Genomic DNA, 16890 nt, shown 5'->3' with positions numbered 1-16890 from the left:
CAGAAGAAAACACGTACCCGTAAATAGTGCATAGTAAGTAACCATAGTGAATATGTGCATGAATAAAGACATGAAAGGACACTCCTACTGAAGAGATCATACAAACACTTACATAATTGGCATGGTTCCTTTGCCCCAATTAATAATATTATGTACATTAGTTTATTATCAATATTCCCTTACCTTCGGAGACCTAGCTATTACACACAATTAACATAAATTTCTGTATCGTACCGATGGCATGTCATACAGTATGAGGGTCACGTTCTGCTCGACGGTCTCTCTCATAACATTCCATAGTCCTGTTGGCCTAGCCTGAAGCTTGGTTTCATATACACATAGACAATGGTTTCAACACCAACAGACACGGGTGATAATGACCCGGCTGACGGATTACGACAACCTTTATCCTGCGAGAAATTCTGTAAGCGAACAGTCCGCCCGTACATAGTGTTTTATGTACTTCTCACTGTATACGTATTTGCCGGTGGCTATATGTTTCATGTCGTGGAGAAGCCACAATGGAATAAGAATATGCAAGACTTCGTCGCGTTAAAGGAAACATTTATTGAGGAGCTTCGGAACAGTTGTCGTCTCTCCGATGATAACTGGACGATATTTATGAATGAACGGATGGATTCCCTTGGACGGGATATAGAGACAATTTACGAGCAAAGCGTGAAGGTACGATTAGGATATAACTGGGATTTTTGGTCTTCTATATTTTTCTGTACGACAGTGCTTACTACCGTAGGTATGTAACATTATACCATAGGTATGTATACTGGAACATACATGAGGATATGTATGTATGTATGTATGTATGTATGTATGTATGTATGTATGTATGTATGTATGTATGTATGTATACATGCTGCATGCATGTATGTATGTATGTATGTATGTATGTATGTATGTATGTATGTATGTATGTATGTATGTATGTATGTATGTATACATGCTGCATGCATGCATGTATGTATGTATGTATGCATGTATGTATGTATGTATGTATGTATGTATGTATGTATGTATGTATGTATGCATGCTGCATGCTGCATGCATGCATGCATGCATGTATGTATGTATGTATGTATGTATGTATGTATGTATGTATGTATGTACAGCTGTGCATTCCTTCACACACACTATCCGATCGCTGCGCAAAATTCCCGAGAGAGACATGCAAGGAATAATATAAATTATCATCAGAAGATATTGCTAGATGCAATTTTTATCACTCGATATATACTGCTCATCATATCTCTCTGCTCCTTCGACGGTGAAGGAAAAATACAATTCGTTAAGAGAGGCAGCAGGTGCGTTATTCCGTCATGATACATCGATGTCGGTATTAAAAGAGTCATCTTGTCTTCAAATGTCATAGCTTCTCCCATGAAACTCACAATACCCTTGCTTGTCGAAACCTGACGAGAGGTGTATTGTTACTTATGTGCATGTGTATTGTAAACGATGTGGTACAACGTTACAGCTAAACTGTACCTTATGTTTATCGGAGATGTCAAGACCACACAGTTATAGGATTTAAAACTGCTTTCACTTTTTTAATTACACCTTTTTTTACTCCTGTTAGTACGATAGTTACCATGACTACTACATCAGAACGTATTATATGTACAATAAGTGAACGCGAAAACTCCTCATTCGGAAGCGGGTGCGTTTTTATAGAACTAATCTGCCAATTTTGGAAAACATGATGAACGACCTGTTTTCGCATTTTGGTGAAGTGTTTACTGACGTGACAGGTTATTATGTTACTATAATTGGAATTTAATTAGTTTTTTTTTCCCTTTATATGCACTACAGGGTACGGGACGGTTGTACCAGCCACCACGCTCGGCAAGATACTGTGTTCAATATATGCAATATTTGGAATTCCAATATTTCTTGTGTTTTTAGCTAAAGCTAGTACTGTCATTGCGCAATGTCTTCGGAATATTTACAAGACGATAATAATTAAACGAAGGAAAAGACGGAGTACAAAATTGTCAGCTGAATTGATAATAGTTACAGACATACGAGAAAATGTCAATGATGATGAAATACATAAATACGGTGCAAAAGGTCATGGGAGCCTTCCGGAAAAGAGCGAACTTGTGGGAGATACTCGGGACCTTTCGGAAGCAGCTGAAGTAGCTGAACGTCAACTACAGATCACGAGCGACAACGAATCGCACACTCCCGAAGTAGAGGGCGGCAACCAGAAGACTTTTAATCTGGAAACTCGTGTTGTTGATTTGGATAGATGCATTGAAGATGATGAACTTCGAGTGCCTATATATGTAATATTTCTAATCGTTATATTTTACATCTGTGCCAGTGCTGTACTATTTTGGAAGATTGAAGGGTGGACTTACATCGACTCGGTCTATTTTTGCACTATAACTTACACCACGGTTGGATTCGGTGATATTTCGCCCTCTTACGACAAACGATATGGGTTATCAAAACAAATTTTGTACACAACATTTGTATTCACTGGGCTAATATTGACTTCAACTTGTATCAATCTTGCAAAAATTAGACTAAAAGGTGTGTATCATTTTGTTTTCGACGAAGACGAAAGTATACAGAGGAAACCAGCTTCCCGTGAATTCGAACCCGTTGAAGCACAGGTAGATCATGAGGAAGAACTAACGCGTAGTGTATCATTACCATGACAACACATTGTATTACTGTGAAAATTCTTAGTCTTGTGTAAAGCACTTCACAAGGTAAACTTTTATTGGGTTGGAAAGATGACAACATTCTTCATTTGCTGTCATCTGTATTACCAATAAGTGGAGAATTTGCAATACTTTCTCGCCAATTTAGTCAATTCTCTTCACCTATTGAACTATATAAATTAACACCAGTGAACGTTTTTATTCAGGTATCGATCGACGAAAAAAAAGTAACGCGTTAAGTATTTGTCACTTATTAATTACTTCCTATTCAATACAATCAAACTTGACCAAACTGATAAAAGTGCTTCTCCGTAGGACGACTGTTCCACACGGACGAATGTTTCAGAGCCTGATACAATTGACGCTAGACGCACTGGTTTATTAATGTATACAGGTGCATTATTGAAATGGAAAAAAAAGGGGGGGGGGGGCGAAAGTTCTAATCTTCTCATCCAGCACACTATACTATCGAATATGTAGTTAGAACTTAGAATATTTGGCAAATGAAGATTATTGTCGATATCAATACATCTTTCAAAACTTACTGCAACATGGAGGACATCTTCAAATAGGTATTGAACTGTGTAATGATAAGTTTATAGTTGGTGCATTCTCGTATGGGACATCTATTATTGTTGATGTTCTAAATCAAAAAAATATATACAGCTTGTTGCATGTTAGGGTTCAACGGATGTGTTTGATACAACCACCAATGAGGAACTTCAATTCACGTGCTATTCTTTATACCAGCAAGTCTAGATTGAATGAGTACAGTTTTGCGACATTTTGTTTAAGGGAAATTAATTAACATGCCACTATGCAGACATAAAATACAGACATCAAGATGTTGGCGCCAGGCTTTCTGCGTCTGGTTGCAGTAAGTTTAAATAATTCATTTCCTTTAGACAAATTGTAGCAAGAAATTTCGGACTTGCTATCTTGAAGTGTCAGTTTCTTATTGGTTTCGGCATGGTTGTATTAAACAGAACTACTGAACACTAATATGATACGGGCTATACATCGAACGTTATTCTATGCAAATGTAATGATATATGATCATGAACACATAGCTCTCTAGATATTTAAAATGCGACACATATTTGTCAATATCAATGTAAATAATTTATTGAAATTCATGTTACCATTTTCTACAAAAAAGCAATACATTTTACCAATAAAACAACCATTTTTTCTCAAATTGTCATTGCAATGGCAAGTTATACAAATCACATTGAAAGTAACTACATACATATACATACATACATACATACATACATACATACATACATACATACATACATACATACACACACACACACACATACATACATACATACATACATACATACATACATACATACATACATACATACATACAATCTCTATGATAATTTTAACATTTGAAATGAACATAATTTAGTCTCTGTGTAGTTGTCGACAATGTTGAATTGTCTACCATTATCGTCACATTGACATGAACAAAACAAAATATTTATAAATAAGATCTTGTGTCTATAATACTTATTTTGGTGCTATATTATTCATTATTGTATTAAGGAGAATTTCAAAATAAATATGCAAACAACTTCGTTGTCACAGTAATATGTGTTTGAGGCTATTGCAAGTTGAAACATATTACTGACAATTTGTTTTTATTTTTTATTGTAATTTAATTCATAACATTGGCTAGGACGAAAAAATGAAAACTCCTGTGCGACACCTTAACAATAACAAACTAAATAAAGTCCAAGACTTCACTATAAGGTGGTTATTTAGAAAGAGGTTTTCCTCTCGATCAGGAATTCCTTGAACGTTTTTAGTTATGATTTTTTATTTCGACCACTGATGGCGCCCTTACCATGCAAGCTTAGATAGTTAACGTGATATCACATAATTTTTTATGTCTCCCGCTGTGATTGTTTATATGACTGAAAGTAATACAAATTCGCTGTGTGAGATTTAAAAGTCATCATGCTGCTTAATTATTTCCCTAAACCTATCTGTTTTCCGTTGTAAACCAAATGGCTCTGTATGATACAACCAAATGTGTGAGACTGCACGTGCTACATATATTTATTAAAATATAGCAAGATTGAATGAATATAGTTTCTTGCTACATTTTGTCAAAGTGAAGTGAAAAAAATGTGCCACCGTGTTGACATCAAATGCAGACATCAAAATATTGGTGCCCGCCTGTCTGCGAGCTGCGTCTGGTTGTTGAGGTACGGTTAAAAGGTTATTTCATTTAGATACAATGTAGCAAAATATTGTAACCTTACCCTGTTAAATGTGTAGAACGAGCAGTTTCTCATTGATTTCTCCATGGTCGTATCATTACCGTGAAAAGGGTGGTATCTGTTTTACCTGAGCCATCACAACTTTAATCTCACTTCATTGCAATGTTCAAGTGTAAACAAACTTGTTATATTACAATGTGTATTACATTAAATGAGGACGGTACAGCTCGGCCTTCATTGGGGTTTTAATATTACTATTACGGTTAAACCCGTTCTGAAGAATACATACACATTTCCAGTAGATTGAACAAGGAAACAAGGGATGCTTTTTTTTTGCTTTTAAACAGACAACAGAACACATACGGATATATTTAAATAAGCAAATGCCACGTTCAGACAGAACTGTCCAAACACGGTATAGTAAGTTATATTGACATGTGTGTGGCATGCAGAATATCTGACAACTAACACATATATTGTAAAACGCAACAAATAAACAAAGACATGAGTTCACATGATTTACATATATATTAAGTCTGTTTCGATCAAATTATTACCCGGTGTGATCTTTATACATTTCTCTATCAAATATAATGGTCCTTAAGGACAATTGTAAGAACAAGAATATAAAATACTAACGAAGCAAAATCATGTGTGAAAATAGGTCTACATTTATATAGAAATGAATTTACGTTATTCTTTGTATGTTTTCAGTTACATATTTATATATCTATATATATACATCTATCGGCATTTAGTGATATGTATCGTCAAATGTTCTTTAAGTTTTTATTCCCATACGCCACGTGCATTTGATTCAGAACAGTTAGATTTGTGAATGGTACGAATAGCTAAATAAAGACATATTGTTTCCAAGTCAATGGTACTGCTTAACCCTGGCTCTAGATTTTTCATAGTTTCAACCAGAAAAGCCAAGTTAAATATCCATTATTTATTATTATTATTTGCCATATTTATGGTGTATAGGTGTACATTTGGTACATAAATGAATGTATCACATTTTAGTTTTTGTATCAATATAATATAATGTAATATAATATTATATAATATAATATAGTATTATATTATATTATATTATATTATATTATATCATATTATATTATATTATATCATTAAAATCATTGAAATTATCAAAATCTATTGTACCCTCTAATGTTATTTCATATTCGACGTTCACATGTAACATACATCGTACCCGTACACGTAAGCTATATCGTGTATCTTTTCATTGGGTAATAAAGCAGAGTGTTTATTGTTATTGCCATTATTATATGCTTTCTTTGTCCACTGGGTAATAACACATCGACTGAACTGTATACATTTGCTTTTAGCATGGTATATGAGCTGGGTGATAAATGGTTATCGTGCAATATTCACGTGAATTCTGACATTCCAAATATAATTAATACCAATAGGTACGTCAGAACAACACATAGTCATTGGTATTGTTTGGCACGCTCTGAATAAACTCTATATACGAGATAGAAAAATACTAAACAATTTTGTTTTTTTCATTTGTGTAATTTATGCTTGACCCAGAAAAAAATGATAAATGATTTTGCGTCGCATAATTGATTCAATATGTAGTAAATGAAAAATACAATATCTATCTTCAGGTAGCACCACAGTAATTTTTACTTGATTATAAAATCAATTTATGGTAAATTCCCATCTCTCTGCGCCAAAAATATAGCAGCTATTTATATTTATTACATAAATAGTACCTCGCAGCATCAGATGTGCATGAAACCTGCTTGAAATAAAGTGCGTTGTAAATCAAATTTAAGAATAAAAACTGTCAGAGGTGAACTACATTAAATCGTCTAATCCAAAACATCGCTTACTGCACTCTGGAAATGTGTTAACTGTGTTAGAAATCACTGCCGTTTGGTATTAGAGTCATTTTGCACTGCATAAATGGAAATTGTCTGTAAACCTGTTTCAAAATGCAAACATCAAGACATGTTTTAACACTTAGAGATATAAAACATTATCGAATAAATGGTCTTTTTTGAGCCTTAAGATTGAACATTTTCCTACGGCTGTGGACGAACACTTTGCAATCCACACGATACAGCTGCAAACAACTTTAACCTTTCAGTTAACATGCTTTTAGAGACAAATCGTCATGTTTGGGATATGACTGCTGCACCAATGTCTATACACATGACTGGCAGCAGTTATGAGAGCCTAAAGTAATTTAATTACATATATTTGGAAAGGAGGCGAGGCAGTAGATTACTTAGTAAAATGATATCCCTTTTAAAGGTCAAGGTCAAGGCAGATGTGGACAAGCCACGTGTACTCAAAATACAAAAAATGCAAAAATATTATTTGCACATGCGCGGGAGCGAACTACTCTCCTTTGAAATGTAACACATTTCAAATATCAAAAATAAAGTGGCGAGGTCATCAATGACCTATCTGTGTGGGTCATCCCTGCCGAATATTTTTCTGCCAAAACTTCGAATCCTGTCTTGTGAGAGACTGAGACAACTTGACATGATGACCATGCCAGTGATAATAAAAGCTGCTATTAAGGCTTGCTGTGAGATGGGATCTTGAGTATTGTATACCGGTATTAAATCACCAAACCCTACAGTAGTAAACGTTATAGTACAAAAATATATAGCATCTATGTATGTCCACTGCTCCGACGATGCAAACACAGCAGATCCGGCACATACATAGACTACTAGTATTACTACGAGAAAAGATAAAGGCACTTCATCTCGTCCTTTCATCGGTGAGAATTTTGCTGTCTTTAAACATGATTCGGGTAGGTCCCCGTTATTGAATCCAAGAGGGCGGGTTTGAAGTCTTTCAGATTGTTTCCGAGAACATTCATCCGTTTCATTGTCTGAGTCCGAAAAGGATTCGGTTTGAAATCGTACACAATCAGTTTGCGTGCCGACATTTTTCACATTTTCACACCTGTCCAGAAACAGATCATCAATTTCCACACGTTCTCTAATATCTTCCATGCTTTCCATAGCACTGTGGTATATATCTCCATTGATGTCACCAAAAACGACCATTTCAGACGACGCATCCTGTCTGTCTGTGTCGATGCTTTCAGAAATGGTCTCAATAGTATTTGTTCTATCTAAACGCCTCGAGCGACCACGAACGGATTCAAATTCATCCTGCGTGCAGACATCGTTCCGATATACCATTTGCTTGTAGCTGAGAAGTGAGAGGTCGGTATCAAAAGCAGTCGGTTGGAGACCATCCTCAATAGCTTCCTGAACAACTTCATTTTGCACCTTGTCAGTTTTTTTCTTCGCTTTATCATTATGTTCCCTGTCTTCAAATTCGTACGAGCGTTTTAGTTTCCTCCGTAGACGTATTTTCCTTAATGAAATCACTCCGCCCTTGTAGAGTTTCCGCAGTGGAATAGCTAACAAATCCCCAAGTTTGGCGAGATACAGAAAATACAACGGGATGCCTATAACGGCGTAGAATAGACACAGAAGTCTTCCTGCTGTTGTCGCCGGTGTCATGTGCCCATATCCTATGAGGAGAAAAAGAGAAATATAAACGAATGTTTTCTCTCAGTGATAACAAGCTATGTATAATCCCAAGCTCAAATTCTGCTTACAGCCATACGGAAATAGCTTTACAATTGCCCCAATACCTTGTAAGCATCTCACTCATATTGTATAATACTCCTCAGACGTGTTTATTTCTGTAGTTGAAATAAATGTCCATTCACTTGAAAAAATTTTCGACTAACTCTCTTCCCCTAAAGGCTATATACTACTAGAAGTAGTTATCATCTGTAATTGAATGGGTTCACCATCAGTTGTATAAAATGTACATTAATACAATCAAATGTTACCACACAATGGAAATATATGACAATTACATTCATACGATATAGGAAATAAATCATTACTAAACATGTGTGTGTGTGTGTGTGTATGTGTGTGTGTGTGTCTGTCTGTCTGTGCGTTACGTACGTACGTACGTGTGTGTGTATGTATGTATGTATGTATGTATGTATGTATGTATGTATGTATGTATGTATGCATGCATATGTGTGTGCGTGCGTGTATATACTCGTGTATGTATGTATGTATGTATACTATGTATGCATGTATGAATGAATGTATGTATGTATGTATGTATGTATGTATGTATGTACTTACTGATTTGTAAGACGCAACGTTAAACGTTTAACACAAGTCAACAAAACGAAACAAGAACCTTTCCAGTAAAAGAGACATGTTTTTTTTTTAATTGAAAGGAACTAAATGCATGCTGCATTGTACTACTGTGTGGGTGTCAACATAACAGAAGCATATGGCTAATATGCGTACACTGATCGATGAAGCGATGTTATATATCAGTATGGCGGCCATATGTTATAGAGTTATATACAAAAAAAATATATCCGATATCATTGCTTTGTTCGAGGTCTATAATGATCCCAGTTTTGTTATTGTGTGGATGTAAATTTTAAATTCTACGTACAATCTGAAAATATGATTTTACAAAGTTTTAGGAGAAGGGACGTGTAATTAAATACATATGTCACATGTCATCAATCTCATCATTTGATTTGTCGACAGACCTGTCAATATTCCACTGTTACGACATTTGTCGCTGATTACATACTCTTCCTTTTTACATACCGAACTCATTAATGTAATATTAATAAGTTATGTCCTGTCCTTATATGTCCTTTAAGGCACCAGGTCAAAAAGACATCATGTCTCTGAATTAAAACGGAAGTGTATTATTGTAAATTACATCTAAAAAAATGTCACTCTGATCGTTGGTTCATCCCTATGAATATTACACCAACGTTGCTTCAAAATATAGGCACACTGACGTAGATTATGACCAGTTCAGGCGTTCGTGTCAAATAGCCTAAAATCTTTACACTTTATATGTGTAAGTTATAACTGATATGCAGCGTGCAGGGAAACATGTTGAAGCGACACTTGTGTAAAAAATGACAATGTAAGCTGACACACCATTCTTTTTTGTATCTAAATACACATCACACAATAGTAAAGTATAAACCATCAACGTACTTATAAGTATCCCAGATTTAAACTGAATGCCTGAGGGTATTTTCTACGCACATTGTAGGAAAGCAAAATTCTAAGCTATTAAGCTAACTAGCTATCATACATACTTAATACTTACATACTTTTCGATACCGTGTTCTCAGACAGACAGACAGACAGACAGACAGGCACACATACATACATACATACATACATACATACATACATACATACATACATACATACATACATACATAGTATACATACATACATACATACATACATACATACATACATATACACATACATACACACACACACACATACATACACAGACAGACAGACAGACACATACACATACATACATACATACATACATACATACATACATACATACATACATACATACATACATGCGCTCGCTCATTACAGACAAAAGCATAACATAACATTTCTTTACGGAAGGTAAAATTGGCAAATACAAATGTGGAGAGTAACAGCACCAAATCTCCAGTATACCACCTTTCATGAATTTATGTTAAAACATGTTGGCACTAAATTGGCTTATCTTGTTGAAAAGGCAGTGAATTGCACATATATTTTTTCTCTGCACGTTATTTATGGCATCTCAATCAAAATCTTGGTCACATGATTTGAATGAAAGAGATTTCTAACTACGTGTAAGATAAGCTAATATTATCGACCCTCGATTGATGTTAGCTCTGAGTCAACATGTTATTTCCTACATGCCAGTATTGAATAATGGTACTTTTATGTGTTTCAATCGATTATAAGGAATGTGAAAGCAAAGTGCAATTCACAAAATTATTCTTTTTCATTAACATCTTCAACAAGAAGAAGGTAAATACGCCACCACGCAAAAGACACAATAACGGAAAATAATCTCATTAAAGTACAACCGTGTTTTCTTACTAATTCTATTATTTGATGAAGATGCAAAATGTACATTTTACTGTTTGAAAAATGTATCTGACGTCGTGTAGCTGATTTAGTCGATACTATCTTGCGATTGCTCGCAGTATGTCTTCGTGAAGTGATTCAAAAGGCCACTGAAAATATAATGTTTATTTGTTGGTTTAATAAACACGAGTACAGGCGGTCCTGTATGTATACATGTTAAGATTATATTTGTGTATACATTGAAAAGGGAACCATGGGCTAAATTACATTGGAATTTGGTGCACGTACTTAACGTGGGTGTACTAATTGACTGAGAACTGGTTAGATTTTAGGCAAAATTTATGCATGACAATGATCTAAATCTGCATATTATTTGTCACAATTTACTTTCTGTCTGTGTAAAGAATACTTGGCAGATGGACACTGTATTGGTGAAGCAATGTGTGATCATTTTTTTCTATGACTTTTGTTTGCATTAGTTTGCTCTCACCACTAAAGCATTTCTCAACAGTGGCATTCTCTAAAAAGCAGTTGATTCAAATCAATCTAAATTTGGACTAGATGTTCTATAATCTGCTGTCTACTATACATCTCATTAATTAGTTTTTCAGATATATTCCGTTAATATTAATTATCCTCATTTGCAAATTTTTCATAAGTTGTTTTCTATATTTTTGTACAGTAGGCTTTCACTAACTGAATCTTAAATATATTCTATATGGGTAGATGAAGCAATGATTTTTACTCACAATTTAGCAAATCCTGTTCATATAATTATAAGTATACATAAGATATTATTTTCAATATCACACACATATTTCTAAAACTGCATCAACTGAAACTAAATGTTACACAAATATTTCAAGTAGTTGTTTTTCGGCGCTGATTTTGGAGTGCCGACACTATAATCAACTTGAATTGTTTTATTGTACCATATTGTACTATTCAGGATATACGAAGTTTTGATATCTAATAAATAAAAACATTTTTGTAAAGTGCAGTTGCAACTAGTACAGCTTTAAGGACAAACACATCCTAACTGAAAATCTCAATAAAATTGTCTACCTTGTGCAAGTAACTTGTTAAATGGATTTTCTAATCAATCAAAAAAAGTAATATCCTTTCATTTCGGCTAGAATATTGGTATTTGTGAGCTCATATATTCCAAATAGAGTCTGACCCAACCTCTAAATCAATTTACATCGATCATTTTTCCCTATAAACAATTTAGAGTAACATCTAGCATGTTGTTATTAAGTTTGATATTACACCTGTAGGATATGCTGTCAGAACATAGCAAATTTAATTTACCTTAGTTTTGTCATTATAAATACGACGAGAAGTAATTATAGTTGATAATTAATGAAATTCTAGTAGAACGTACAGCTACCAATTGGATGGAAGTATTCTATAACGTGTTTTCATTCCAAGACGACTATAGATGTTCGTAACTAGCCTTCATTTTGCAATTACGAATTCGAAATTCACCAAATTCAAGTTTCAAGATCAGGAAATCAGTCGTTTTATTTCTAACATGGTGTACATATTATAGTATTTGGTAAAACGCAATGAGACGATCGATCAATAGGTTTGGGTCCTTCTCTATACTCCAACACCGTCTATGGAAAATGTCATGATCATGTATGTGGAAAAGTAATTCTATTTAAAATCCGTTTTCATTTTTTTTCGAAATGTCTATATCTTTCTCATAGAGCAACAACAACACAACAACAACAACAACAACAACAACAACAACTACTACTACTACTACTACTACTACTACCACTACCACAACCACCACTACTACTACCACTACTACTACCACCACCACTACTACTACCACCACCACTACTACCACTACTACTACCACCACCGCTACTACTATTACCACCACTACTACCACCACTATTACCACCACCACTACTACTATCACTACTACTACCACTACTATTACCACCACCATTACCACTACCACTACTACTACTACCACTACTACCACCACTATTACCACAACTACTACTACCACCACCACTACTACCACCCCACCACCACCGCCGCTGCTGCTGCTGCTGCTGCTACTACTACTACTACTACTACTACTACTACTACTACTACTATTACTACTACTACTACTACTGCTGCTGCTGCTGCTGCTGCTGCTGCTGTTGCTGCCTTTGCTGCCGCTGCTGCTGCTGCTGCTGCTGCTGCTACTGTTCAGGGTATATGAAGTGTACTCTACTACTACAATAACAATAACCTATTTGTAGCCTAATCACCCATGGCCAGTGACCATCCCTCCGTGACATATTTATCATACTTAACGATGATTAAGGAAAAATAAAAAAAATGTTTGTCTCCGACAACACGTAGGTATGTCAGAATTTCATTTTATCTTTATTTTTTTTATTCTAAGACGTATGACAAGATAAACGTTGGTCTGAATACTTCTACGATAATTTGATGAAATGTAAATGGAGTAGGTGAAGACATCCACAAACACACTATGCAGATTGTACTGCTTAAATTTCACTAAAACCTAAGAAAAACAGGATTGTCTGGAATGTGTTTTTTGAAAAAGAAAATTGATCAGCGATACTTTTGCATGAACATTCCCATCGAAAATAGCAGTAAAATCTCACTCTTTTACCATTTTGAATGTCGGTGGCTTAGACTTGGATCGGTCGGATTATCGAGCAAACGTGGTTTTTTATTTGGCTTTTGAACAATGTTCATCCTTTTGAAATATATATTTTTTTAAAACTGTCATAAAACATCAACAAATGTGTTTGTGAAAACGTCATAATCATATTTTGCGATATTATTTGTACTATTTTTTACAATGGGCAGAAACACAACAAGTGTTTTAATCCCGACAAGAAAAAAAGAAATTTATCTTTTTTTTAAACATGATTTCTTCAACCACAACCACTACCTACATGTACTATTCAGATATTCGACTTGAAGAAGATAATTTTTTTTTCAGTTCAATTGGAACATTGACGGCAACAATGCCTGGGCGTTGATCTAGCGTATTTTATTGATATACAGGCAGACAATACAAACCAAGAAATACTTCATTGGTCATGTATTGTTGTCTTCTACAATTTAATATCGACGGAGCGTAATTAGAAAATTGCATTGGCAAATATGGAATTGATATTGACCTGAGGCATAGAACCATTATTTTGAAAGATGTCTGTGAGGCAATAGACGTTTTAATGAAATTAGGATTGTTAATAACCATTGAGGAGAATGATTTATAACATTTTTATGTTTATTTATTCATTTCAAGGATAACCAAAGAGATCAAATCCTGTGCATATGTTCCGTTTGGAGGTTCTATGTTAACATACTAATGTAACATGCTAATTCGTACGCGTGTATAGTTCTCCATGTGTGTTTCTATTACTTTACGTGCATTAATTTACTGCAGATTTTCTTAAGTGCACAATTAATATGTGCAATAAGTACCTTTCTTCCTGTCAGTCAGTCTATCTATTTATCTATTTATCTATTTACCTAACCATCTATCTATCTATCTATCTATCTATCTATCTATCTATCTATCTATCTATCTATCTATCTATCTATCTATCTATCTATCTATCTATCTATCTATCTATCTATCTATCTATCTATCCATCCATCCATCTATCTATCTATCTATCTATCTATCTACCTACCTACCTACCTACCTACCTGCCTACATGTCTGTCTGTCTGTCTGTCTGTCTGTCTGTCTGTCTGTCTGTCTGTCTGTATGTATGTATGTGTGTGTGTGTGTGTGTGTGTGTGTATGTATGTATGTATGTATGTATGTATGTATGTATGCGTGTATGCATGTCTCTGCCTGCCTCCGTGCCTGCCTGACTGACTGACTGATATGAAGTATGGCAAGGTAAGTACAGGAAAGCTGACTGAGTGATATACTACTACTAAATTCACAAAATGCCTTCAAAAAGTGGCGAACGTGTGATATAAAGTGTGTGACAAGGCAAATCCATCCGCCATTGAAGATAACGATGTATACCATCGATATGTGAGAGGTTGCACTTCAGTTGTGTGTTACATTATAGTAACGGTTTGTGATTAAATGCTCACTGTGGAAATGTCATCAATATCAAAATTTCATTTTTTAAATTAATATTCCTTGGCAGTCGAGATAAATGTATGTTATTTGAAATCGTGAAATGACCCTCGACAAACCAATGTTTATTAAAATTCCTGTATTTCCTGAAATGGCATTCCACATTCCAAACAATCAATTAGTCGCACTTGTACTGTATTATACTTTTAAATGACTGTGTCGGGCCCTTTGAAGGTTATTGAAGTAGCAGCAGATTGCCGCTATAAATATACGAATATTTGTGTATATCACTGATTGCAATAAGTGTTTAACCAAACAAGGAATCAACATGTCAGTCTTTTGTGTGTAACGACATTCTCATAAACTCTAAACTAAGATAATAACAGCTATTTTCGAATTGGAGATTATTCATACATATACATAAACTAAAATCCGTTTACAAAAGAAGATAATATGTTCTGAGAGGAACTTCGGTGCGTTAAAAAATAAAACGTATAAGTTAATACAAAATATGAATGTTTTATGTTATGTTATGTTATGTTATGTTATGTTATGTTATGTTATGCTACTGTACTTTCTGTATTTAATCTACTACATATATACTGTACTGTTCTGCGATGTATTGTATTGATCTGTATTGTACTGTACTTAATGTACTGCACTGCTTTGTTTTGGACTATACTTTACAATACTATACTGTACTGCTCTGTACTGTACTATTCTGTACTTTGTTTGGTATTTACTGTACTACAATGCAATGAATTGTAATATACTGTACTGTACTGTAAAAACTGTACTTGTGCTGTGATGATGTACTGTACTGTACTGTACTGTACTGTACTGTAATGTAATGTACTGTACTTACTGTGCCACACAGCACTGTATGTCATAATTGATATTTCATCATGTTTGTTTAGATCTAATTATAAAAATTACCTTTACTTTTATGATTAAGGAAGGCAACAATTACTTATAATATAAAAGTACTTTCAGAAAGAAAGAGTAGTTTTCTTTGAAAACCCACGATTAAAAAGGCCAAAAATAAAAATAATTTAAAATGCTGAAGCATTATAATATTTTTCAGGTAGGCAGGATTTAGAAGGTAGGTAGTCTACCTTTTGATATATCCGTCATCACGAATCACAATAATTCCAACAATGCACCTTGGTTTTCTATTGACTATTTTATCTTTAACCTCGTTGTTATATCACAACACATGCCATTGTTGGAATTAGAGAGTTGGGGACCCATTCGCTCAAAGATTACTGTATGTGTGAATAACGACTCTCGAGAGACTAATTCTAAGAGACAGTCATTCAGTGAGGCCTCGGTGACGATGTGATCAGGCGAACCTTATTAAGTTTTGATATGCTCCATGTATCTTTGATATATATCCTATACCCTTTCGCTATATCTGGTGCATGTTTATAGCTGGAATTCTTTTCACACCTGATTATTCATTTAAATTGTTTGACAATCTTCCTTGCATATATAAAACTGTTGACATCTATACATTTTGTATTAGAATTGGAACAACATATTATATGTTTCGCCCGTTGAAGATTGGCGTAAAAAGCTAACAAGATTTTTGGAATATATCACATATCTTCGTATGAAGAATAAGTCAACTTATTTGTTTGCAATGGTAGTCTTATATCTAAGGCGATGAATATATGTTGTAATAATACGTATAATCATTTTGTGGGTTGTATGTTGCTTAATAGCTGGTAGGAAAAGAAAGACGCATAAAAATGAACAATCAGAAAATAAACGTAGTAACATTCGAGTATCGTATAGATGTAACTCAAACAAATATAGGGGAGAAATAAAGATACCTTGTGGTGCTTAATTCGTGAGACATGTGTTTACACACAAACAGAGAGTAATTTGCAAATGCAGAGGAAACAAGTATACAGGTGC

General features: G+C 34.5%; 2 protein-coding genes across 2 annotated transcripts in view; one reads left to right on the top strand and one right to left on the bottom strand.

The window, feature by feature from the left end:
- Positions 1–345: 345 nt before the first annotated feature.
- On the top strand, positions 346–2681 carry LOC144433237 (potassium channel subfamily K member 18-like). The gene is made up of 2 exons (XM_078121546.1): positions 346–754; positions 1828–2681. Exons 1-2 carry the CDS (start codon positions 346–348, stop codon positions 2679–2681), a joined length of 1263 nt encoding a protein of 420 aa, XP_077977672.1.
- Positions 2682–7291: 4610 nt separating this feature from the next.
- Positions 7292–16890, bottom strand: part of LOC144433462 (potassium channel subfamily K member 18-like) — a 13544-nt gene continuing 3945 nt past the window's right edge. The window contains exon 2 of the mRNA XM_078121794.1: positions 7292–8459. Coding sequence (XP_077977920.1) covers positions 7366–8459 — 1094 coding nt within the window. The 3' untranslated portion in view covers positions 7292–7365. The remainder of the gene's footprint in view (positions 8460–16890) is intronic.

The sequence above is a fragment of the Glandiceps talaboti genome, chromosome 3 (assembly GCF_964340395.1).
Source record: "Glandiceps talaboti chromosome 3, keGlaTala1.1, whole genome shotgun sequence".
In the NCBI taxonomy this organism is placed as follows: Eukaryota; Metazoa; Hemichordata; class Enteropneusta; family Spengelidae; genus Glandiceps; species Glandiceps talaboti.
Note: the sequence above shows the minus strand (reverse complement) of the source record. Positions and strands in the feature narration are given on the sequence as shown.

Coding starts and splice junctions, on each gene's coding strand:
- LOC144433237 (XM_078121546.1), top strand. CDS start 346: ATGGTTTCAACACCAACAGACACGGGTGATAATGACCCGGCTGACGGA. Junction 755..1,827: donor GACAGTGCTTACTACCGTAG/GTATGTAACATT, acceptor TATGCACTACAG/GGTACGGGACGGTTGTACCA.